The sequence below is a fragment of the Triticum urartu genome, chromosome 2A (genome assembly GCF_056163025.1).
Source record: "Triticum urartu cultivar PI428250 chromosome 2A, HENAU_Tu73, whole genome shotgun sequence".
In the NCBI taxonomy this organism is placed as follows: domain Eukaryota; kingdom Viridiplantae; phylum Streptophyta; class Magnoliopsida; order Poales; family Poaceae; genus Triticum; species Triticum urartu.
Window position 1 is genome coordinate 498,380,683 of NC_141874.1, and position 10,692 is coordinate 498,391,374.

Below are 10,692 nucleotides of genomic sequence, written 5' to 3' on the forward strand. Positions count from 1 at the left end.
GCTTCGCGTTTCACGGCACAGCCTCTATTGGCATGTCTTGTCAAAACAGATATCGTGCCCGCCCATTACGGAATCCTCATCAATACGGTCTCTGGGTAATTCAACTGTGCCATTCGCACAACCCCTCGAGAACAGGTGAGTTTTAAGGCTTGAGGGGGGGTTGATATTCACTACCTATATAAGAGGATAAAGATACCTCTTTTTCCCCACGCCTTCTTCCTTCTCATGCTTTCCCATCCTCAAGCTCCAGCGCTCAATCTTCTATTTATCCCACCGCCTCTAGCCTCCCTAGCCATGTCAGGATCTGGCTCAAAGGGCAAGTGGGAGGCCTCCTCCGCCACCGAGAAGGACGTCAAGGAGCTCCGGGAGGCAGGATACCTGTCTACGGATATCGCGCACAGGCTCCCTGCCAAGGACCAAGTCATCCCCACTCCGGAGCCTGGCGAAAGGGTTGTATTCATCCCCCACTTCCTCCGTGGGCTAGGGTTTCCCCTCCACCCCTTCGTTCGGGGCCTTATGTTCTACTATGGGTTAGATTTCCATGATCTAGCCCTGAATTCTTTCCTCCACATCTCAGTGTTCATCATCGTGTGTGAGGCGCTACTCCGCATCCCTCCACACTTCGGCCTCTGGCTCAAGGTCTTCAATCTGAAGCCGAAGGTGGTCGACGGGCAGCATGCGGACTGCGGCGGCGCCATGGTGAGCAAGCTCCCCGACGCCGTTTGGCCTAAGGAGGCTGAGGGAGTCCTGGATTAGGGGGTCTCCGGACAGCTGGACTATATCCTTTGGCCGGATTGTTAGACTATGAAGATACAAGATGGAAGACTTCGTCCCATGTCCGGATGGGACTCTACTTGGCGTGGAAGGCAAGCTAGGCAGTACAGATATGGATATCTCCTCCTTTGTAATCGACCTTGTGTAACCCTAACCCTCTCCGGTGTCTATATAAACCGGAGGGTTTTAGTCCGTAGGACAACAGACAATCATACCATAGGCTAGCTTCTAGGGTTTAGCCTCTCCGATCTCGTGGTAGATCAACTCTTCTAATACTCATATCATCAAGAATAAATCAAGCAGGACGTAGGGTTTTACCTCCATCAAGAGGGCCCGAACCTGGGTAAAACATCGTGTCCCCTGCCTCCTGTTACCATCCGCCTTAGACACACAGTTCGGGACCCCCTACCCGAGATCCGCCGGTTTTGACACCGACATTGGTGCTTTCATTGAGAGTTCCTCTGTGTCGTCGCCGTTAGGCTTGATGGCTCCTACGATCATCGATAGCGATGCAGTCCAGGGTGAGACTTTTCTCCCTGGACAGATCTTTGTGTTTGGCAGCTTCGCACTGCAGGCCAACTCGCTTGGCCATCTGGAGCAGATCGAAAGTTACGCCCCTGGCCACCAGGTCAGGTTTGGAAGCTTAAACTACATGGCCAATATCCGCAGAGACTAGACCTTCGACGGATTCGAGCCCCTGCCTTGTGCCTCACGCGGTCACAATGAGTATGATTTAGCTCTACCATCGGACAGTGTTCAGGAGATCGCACCGGCAGCCGCTCCGACCCTCAATTCGGAGCCAGTTGCGCCGTCCATGGACGGGTGGATGGACCCCGCCACAGAGGCCTTATCCTCAGCGGCGATCGAGCCGAACATCGACCTTACCCTGCACGAGAGCCGTGTTGTCAAACTGCCGGATCCTTCTCCGGCCATGGACTCCGAACCGCCTGCGCCTGTTCCTAGCGAATCCAATTGGGCGCCGATCATGGAGTTTACCTCCATGGATATTTTTCAGCACTCGCCCTTTGGCGACATACTAAACTCATTAAGGTCTCTCTCCTTGTTAGGAGGATCCTGGCCGAACTATGTCCGGCAGGATTGGGATGCGGATGACGAAGAAATTCACTGCCCACCCACCACCCACTTAGTAGCCGCTGTCGACGACTTAACCGACATGCTCGACTTCGACTCCGAAGACATCGACGGTATGGACGACGACGCGGGAGACGAAGAGGAACCACTGCCCACAGAGCACTGGACAGCCACCTCATCATACGATATATAGATGGTGGACACACCCAAAGAAGGCAATGGCGACGAGACAGTGGAGGATGACCCCTCCAAGAAGCAACCGAAGCGCCAACGTCAGCGGCGCCGCTCTAAGTCCCGCCAAAGAAAAAGTGGTGATACCGACATAGGAGATGCTAACACTCCGGATAGTGCCGAAGATGGCAACAATCCCCTCCAGCACGATCTAGGACAGGAGGATGGAGAGGCCAGCCCTCCAGAGAGAGCGACAGATGGAGAGGCGGAGGATGATAATTACATGCCCCCCTCCGAAGACGAGGCAATCCCCGACGATGACGAATTCGTCGTGCCAGAGGATCCCGTCGAACAAGAGCGCTTCAAGCGCCGGCTTATAGCCATGGCAAATAGCCTAAAGAAAAAGCAGCAGCAGCTTCAAGCTGATCAAGATCTGCTAGCTGACAGATGGACTAAAGTCCTCGCGGCCGAGGAATATAAACTCGAATGCCCCTCCAAGAGTTAGCCAAAATGCAGGTTGCTACCCTGACTGGAGGAAGAAGCGTATGACGCGGCTGATCGGTCACCTCGTGGCCGAGATAGAGAGGCATTCCAGCCAAAAGCTCAGCCTGCACCCCGACGCCATTCAAATAAAAAGGCATGGGGAAATACGCCAGACCTGCGAGACGTATTGGAGGACAAAGCAAAACATGCAAGATCGATCTACGGATCACGAGGGCGCGCCACTATGCGAGACGATAAACGTCACGCCGGATACAGTAAAAGTAAATCCGGCCGGGCCGAACACAGCGGGCAAGACTCATTGGAGCTGCGTCGTGACATAGCCCAGTACAGAGGTTCCGCACACCCCTTATGCTTCACAGATGAAGTAATGGATCATCAAATCCCAGAGGGTTTCAAACCCATAAACATAGAATCATACGACGGCACGACAGATCCTGCGGTATGGATCGAGGATTTCCTCCTGCACATCCACATGGCCCGCGGTGATGAGCTACACGCAATCAAATACCTCCCACTCAAACTTAAAGGACCAGCTCGGCATTGGCTCAATAGCTTGCCAGCAGAGTCCATTGGCTGTTGGGAAGATCTGGAAGCCGCATTCCTCGACAACTTTCAGGGCACTTATGTGCGACCACCAGACGCCGATGACTTGAGCCACATAACTCAGCAGCCAGAGGAATTGGACAGGCAATTCTGGACACGGTTCCTAACAAAGAAAAATCAAATCATCGACTATCCGGATGCAGAGGCTCTAGTAGCTTTCAAGCACAACATCCGCGACGAGTGGCTAGCCCGGCACCTTGGTCAGGAAAAGCCAAAATCTATGGCAGCCCTCACGACACTCATGACCCGCTTTTGTGCGGGAGAAGACAGTTGGCTGGCTCGCAGTAATAACATATCAAAGAACCATGGTACTTCGGATACCAAGGACGGCAGTAGCAGGTCACATCGCAACAAACATAAGCGCCGCATTAATAGCGACAATACCGAGGATACAATAGTCAATGCTGGATTCAAAGGCTCTAAACCCGGTCAGCGGAAAAAGCCATTCAAAAGAAGCACTCCGGGCCCGTCCATTTTGGACCGTATACTCGATCGCTCATGTCAAATACACGGCACCCCCGACAAGCCAGCCAACCACACCAACAGGGATTGTTGGGTGTTCAAGCAGGCCGGCAAGTTAATTGCCGAAAACAAAGATAAGGGCCACATAGCGATGACGAGGAGGAGCCCCGGCAGCCGAATACCAGAGGACAGAAGAGGTTCCCCCCACAAGTGCGGACGGTGAACATGATATACGCAACCCACATCCCCAAGAGGGAGCGGAAGTGTGCGCTCAGGGACGTATATGCGTTGGAGCCAGTCGCCCCAAAGTTCGACCCATGGTCCTCCTGTCCGATCACCTTCGATCGCAGGGATCTTCCCACTAGTATCCATCATGGCGGATTCGCCGCACTGGTCCTAGACCCAGTCATTGACGGATTTCACCTCACTCGAGTCCTTATGGATGGCGGCAGCAGCCTGAACCTGCTTTACCAGGACACAGTGCGCAAAATGGGTATAGACCCCTCAAGGATCAAACCCACAAAAACGACCTTTAAAGGCGTCATACCAGGTGTAGAGGCCCATTGCACAGGCTCAGTCACACTGGAAGTGGTCTTCGGATCCCCGGATAACTTCCGAAGCGAAGAGTTAATCTTCGATATAGTCCCGTTTCGCAGTGGTTATCATGCACTGCTCGGGCGAACCGCATTTGCGAGATTCAATGCGGTACCGCATTATGCATACCTCAAGCTCAAGATGCCAGGACCTCAGGGGTTCATTACAGTTAATGGAAACACAGAGCGCTCTCTCCAAACGGAGGAGCACACTGCGGCCCTCGCAGCGGAAGCGCAAAGCAGCCTCTTAAGGCAATCTACTAGTTCGGTGTTTAAGGGCCTGAACACCTTCAAGCGCACCCGGAGTAATCAGCAACAGGACCGCCTGGCACGTTCCGAGCTCGCATAGCAATGCGGCCCCCACCCCGGCCCAAGCCAAATGGCGAAACTCATGCCTCGCGTACATAATTACGCATTAAAAATACCATGGGCACAGGTAGGGAGGGGGCACGATTACGGCACGCTCCAAGACGCAGCTTAAACCGCACTAGGGGCTTCCCACTTTGTTATTTCTCTCTCTTTCAGGACATTAATCTCTGGAAACCCTGTCCGGCAGCATGATTGCCGAACACATGATGCAGCAACCAAGGAGGCAGAAAGCTATATCACACCACAGAACTCCCAGGTGGATTACGATAATGAGTGAAATACTTGCTTTAATATCATTCCTGAGCTTGCCCTTGGAGGGGACATAGTCCTACTTTTTGCTTATTGCACTACTTGTATCATTTTGCTCTAACACACATTTTTTAAACAATGCATAGCATTAAGACTATTATTGCATTCTTCCTTTTATATATATATATGTGTTCATTAATGACACCTTGCAACCGTACACTTTGGTACGGCCAATACACCAGGGGCTCAAGTACCCCACAATATGGTGTGAGAAGTCCGAACACTTTCACAAGTGCGGCACCCCAACTTATAGCATTATATGCATCAGCTCTGAATCATGTCTTTGGTCAATAGTTGGGTTTGCCCGGCTCCCATGTTTTGGTACCTTACGTTCCGCTATATCAGCTAAGGTAGCACTGGGAGAACTACTGCGATTGTGCCCCGGTTCAGCTGGGCTAAGCACCTCAGTAGAGAAAGCTAAAACTGACTGTCATGATATGGCGAGAGACTGGTCGCTGTTCGAGAGGTTTTCGAGTCCCTAAAGACTTATGCTGCTTAGAGCGAGGAGTCGACCCTGTCTGGCTTAAGGCGTGTATCGCGCCCCGAGTTCGGCCTTCTGAATACTAGGGGCTTCGCCGAAATTTAAAATTATAGAATTCTATGGCTAAGTGAGAGTGATAACACATTATAGTCCGATTGCCTTGTTCGTTGTGCTGAGCACCTCCCTCGAAGGACCCAACAATGGGAACAAGAGTGCTCAGGTTTATCCCGAACACCCTAGCACTCGTGCCATGGGGACAGAAGCCGACAACTAGCCATCTCTCAGATTTGATAAACATCCAAACAAAAGGTAATATTTTAAATTCAAACAAGCGTTGCATAGCACATATGAACAACTTTTCATAACTACAGGATTACACGAGCAAGTTTACTTGAATATTATATCTTTCGTACACTCGTCCGCTACGAGACGAGCACCCTTCAGGACACCCTCATAGTACATCTCGGGGTGGCGATGCTCCTTGCCCTCCGGCAGCCCTTCCTTGATCAGCTTCACAGCGTCTAGCTTGGCCCATTGCACCTTCACACGGGCGAAAGCCCGGCGTGCACCTTCGATGCAGACGGACCTCTTGACGACTTCCAGCCGTGGGCAGGCATCCACAAGCCGCCTCACTAGGCCGAAGTAGCTGTTCGGAAAGGCGTCGCCAGGCCACAGCCGGACTATAAAGCCCTTCATGGCCTGTTCGGCCGCCTTGTGTAGCTCAACCAGCTGCTTTAGCTAGTCGCTCATAGGCACCGGGTGTTCGGTCCCAATATATTGGGCCCAGAACAACTTCTCCGTTGATCTTCCCTCCTCGGCCTGGTAAAACATTGCGGCATCCGACATGCTGCGGGGCAAATCTGCGAATGCTCCTGGAGAGCTCCGAATTCGGGTAAGTAACAAGTAATTTACTTTTACATGCTTGCTCAGAATAAGGAATGCCTTACCCGCCGCTATTTTCTTCATCGCCTCAATCTCCTGGAGGGCTCTTTGGGCTTCAGCCCTGGCATTTTTTGCGCTTTCGAGGGCCGCGGCAAGCTCGGACTCTCGCGTCTTCGAGTCACGCTCCAACGCCTCATGCTTCGACACGAGAGCTTGGAGCTCTTGCTGCACCTCGCCCACCCGTGCCTCCTGCCTTTCCCGCTCGGTGCACTCCTTGGCCGCTTTGTCTTCGGCCTCAGATAGCGCTTGCTTCAGGGTCGCCACCTCGGTCGTGGCCCCTGGCAAATTTGCGATGATCCTCTCATTTTGCAATCGCGTCTTGTTTTATACATACATATCTATAGACATGGTATTACTTACCCTTGTTCTCCTCGAGCTGCCTCTTGGCAAGGCCGAGCTCTTTCTTGGACCCCTCGAGGTCCAGCTTCAATGCGGCAACCTCCGCAGTCTGTGCGGCAGAGGCCAGCAGCGAAGCCTGCATACGCATATAGGCATACTTATGTTAGACTCCTGCGATATTGTTTGAACCCCTATTCGGCTTTTCTTTTTTGAACACCGAACAAAGCATCAGGGGCTACTGTCTATGCGGTAATATTTTTCCTATATTTTGAATACTTACCTCAAAGCCTGTTATAAGGCTGGCACAGGCTTCAGTCAGTCCGCTCTTAGCGGACTGAACCTTCTTGATCACCGCACTCATAATAGTGCGGTGCTCTTCGTCAATGGAAGCGCTGCGAAGCGCTCCCAGCAGATTGTCCGGTGCCTCTGGATGGGCAGAGGTTACCGGCACAGGCGTCTTGCCCCTCTTGGAAGGAGGCCGCCTGCCCGAGTCCAGAACCACTGGAGGTTCCAGCGCGGTGTTCGGCTGAGGGCCGAACTCGGAGCCCTCGGGGGCTTTGCTCCCCCTGCTCCCGGAGTCCAGAAGGTCGCTTTGAGGCGCCTTTGGGACTGTCTCCCCTCGACCCAGTGCCTCTTGAGACAACACCTCGGCGTTGTCCGTAGGGCAAGGGGAGGTGGCAGTCAGAAGTGGATCGCTATCCATATCCGACGAACCCAAGGAGCCGTCCGACGAGGATACGTCGATATGGGTTCGGGGCGGTCTGCACAATCATAATTCGGCATTAGGACAAGCAGTGCGACAAAGGAATTTTATGAGTTACTCTGGTATCCAGATACTTACGACTTCGCCAGGGGCTTGGCCCTGAGCAGCCACTCGTCTTCGCCTTCGGCGGCGGTGGTGGAGTAGTCCGGAAGGAGAGTCCTTCACTTCTTGGACCCTTCGCCCCCCCGGTAGGGGTGGCCTTCCTTTTCTTGTCTACCCCGACTGGAGGGGGAACATCTTCATCTTCCTCCTCGTCTTCGGGGGAGGAGTGCGTCGCGGAGTTATCGGACGATGAATCCGATAACACCTGGCGTCGGGAGCTCTTTCGGGTTCCCTTGGCCTTCTTGGTCTTCTCCGGCACCTTGTAAGGAGCCGGAGTCAGCATCTCTGTCAGGAGAGCGTCCGCAGTGTCTTCGGGCAGAGGGGCCGGACAGTTAATCTGCCTCGACGTCTCCACCCAGTCCTGTCGAAGGCATGGAGATCAGACCCCGCACATGGTTAAGCTAGGGGAAATAAATATCCTACCGGATGTATAGAACTCACCGAATGCGCTCGGCGCTTCGCGCTTAGCCCGCGGTCCTTGGTGAGAGAGGGAGGGACCTCGGCGCCCTTGAACATCACGTTCCAGATGTCCTTGTGCGTCGTGTCGAAGAGCTTGCTCAGAGTCTGGTGCTGGGCCGAGTCGAACTCCCACAAGTTGAAGTCCCGTTGTTGGCACGGGAGGATCCGACGGATGAGCCAGACCTGGACTATGTTGACAAGCTTGAGCTTGTCATGTTCAGGATACATTTCTGGAGTCCGTCCAGCTCCATCGATGAACCCCACGACAAGCCCTTCTCTTTCCAGGAAGTGAGCCGTGTAGGGAATCCGGATCGAAACTCGGGGGCAGCCACCCATTTGGTGTCGCGCGGCTCGATGATGTAGAACCACGCCGATTGCCACCCCTTTATGGTCTCCACGCAGGAGCCTTCAAGCCATATAACGTTGGGCATCTTGCCCAGCATGGCTCCGCCACATTCTGCTTGTTGGACGCCCACCACCTTCGGCTTGATATTGAAGGTCTTTAGCCATAGGCCGAAGTGGGGGCGGATGCGGAGGAAAGCCTCACAGACGACGATGAACACCGAAATGTTGAGGATGAAGTTCGGGGCTAGATCATGGAAGTCCAGCCCATAGTAGAACATGAGACCGCGGACAAATGGTTGAAGGGGAAACCCCAGTCCATGGAGGAAGTGGTGGAGGAAAACTACCCTCTCATGGGGTTCTGGGGTAGGGACGATTTGCCCCGCAGCGGGCAGCCGATGCGCGATATTCGCGGCTAAGTATCTGGCTCCGCGCAGCTTTTTGATGTGTTCCTCCGTAACGGAGGAAGCCATCCACTTGCCTCCTGCTCCGGACATGTTTGGAGGAGGTTGAGGAGAAAGAGGTGGACTTGGGCGTTGGAGCTCGAGTGCGCAAGAACGGATAGGCAAGGAGGAAGAAGGCGTGGGTAGAAAAAAGTTAAACCTTGTCCCTTTATAAGGGCGGCCAAAACTATGCATCCCCACTAGCCTGGTAAAACTCGCTTATCCCCCAAGCGCCATAATCGATGGCGCGGTTAGGTTACCCACGCCTGTATTGATGAGAATCCCGTAATAAGGGGGACACGATCTCTGCTTTGACAAGATGTGTCTAAAAACTGCCTCGCGTTATGTGCAGGGCTAGTTAACGGAAACGGTTCGAATAATCACCGGGCCATGGCTTAATGTCATGTTGCCAAAAAAAGTCAGCAGATTAGATTTGTGGAAATATTATTCTCTCTGCGGTGGTATGTGGAACTTATTTTGCAGGGTCAGACACTATCCTTGTATTCAACTTCTTCCATGGTGTATTCGGAGGAGGAACCTGCCTTGCAATGCCGAAGACAATACTGCGCGCCGGACTCATCGTCATTGATGCCTGGTTCAGGGGCTACTGAGGGAGTCCTGGATTAGGGGGTCTCCGGATAGCCAGACTATATCCTTTGGCCGGATTGTTAGACTATGAAGATACAAGATTGAAGACTTCGTCCCGTGTCCGGATGGGACTCTACTTGGCGTGGAAGGCAAGCTAGGCAGTACGAATATGGATATCTCCTCCTTTGTAACCGACCTTGTGTAACCCTAACCCTCTCCGGTGTCTATATAAACCGGAGGGCTTTAGTTTGTAGGACAATAGACAATCATACCATAGGCTAGCTTCTAGGGTTTAGCCTCTCCGATCTCGTGGTAGATCAACTCTTGTAATACTCATATCATCAAGAATAAATCAAGCAGGACGTAGGGTTTTACCTCCATCAAGAGGGCCTGAACCTGGGTAAAACATCGTGTCCCCTGCCTCCTATTACCATCCGCCTTAGACGCACAGTTCGGGACCCCCTACGCGAGATCCGCCGGTTTTGACACCGACATGGGCCTTCGTGGAGACTGTCAAGGTGTGCCAGCATGAGTGGTTCTACATCACCGAACCCCGCAATGCCAAGTGGGCGGCCACTCCTGAGTTCAGATCCGGACCCCCTATGCGGCTTACCTCATGGACCACCAAGGGTCGGGAGTGGGGATCCACAGCGGAAGTGCTAGTGCTGCAAAAGCGCATCACAACCATGATAGGCAAAAACACCAGTCTCACTAACGTGATTCAGGTGACGCTCTTCTGCCGGATCATTCCCTCCCAACTTGGCCCTCTCACATGTGGGAGTTCAATCCGGAAGATCCATGGACCTTGAAGCACTTCTTCGGCACAACGCACGAAGACATCTGGAAGCTGCTTTTCAAGGCCCAAAAGGCGTGGCCAAAGAAGACCGAGGATATCGGCCTTGACAGTGAGAATCTGGCCACACCGGTTTGTATAATTTTCTTGAACATATGTTCAATCAATAAGTTTAACATAATGAGTTTTCGGTCCCTCGTACAGGGCTGGATAGCGAAGGCAGAGCAGATTAAGTGTCCGGCACCGCTGCCGAATCAAACCCTAACAAAACTAACTCGATTACATGATAGATCCCATCCAACCCATCACCGTCCAGCAAGCCTACGATGGAATTACTCACGCACGGTGGTGAGCATCATGAAATTGGTGATGGAGGATGGTTGATGATGACGATGGCGACGGATTCCCCTCTCCGGAGCCCCGAACGGACTCCAGATCAGCCCTCCCGAGAGGTTTTAGGGCTTGGCGGCGGCTCCATATCGTAAAACACGATGATTTCTTCTCTCTGATTTTTTTCTCATCGAAACTCAATATATGGAGGTGGAGTTGGAGTCGGAGAGGCA

General features: G+C 52.9%; 1 protein-coding gene across 1 annotated transcript; it reads left to right on the forward strand.

Annotated features, from left to right (window-relative positions):
• Positions 1-294: 294 nt before the first annotated feature.
• LOC147985616 (uncharacterized) lies at positions 295-10,145 on the forward strand. The gene is made up of 2 exons (XM_087541661.1): positions 295-733; positions 9,832-10,145. The coding sequence occupies exons 1-2, from the start codon at positions 295-297 to the stop codon at positions 10,143-10,145; spliced, it is 753 nt and encodes a 250-aa protein (XP_087397787.1).
• The last annotated feature ends 547 nt before the right edge of the window (positions 10,146-10,692 follow it).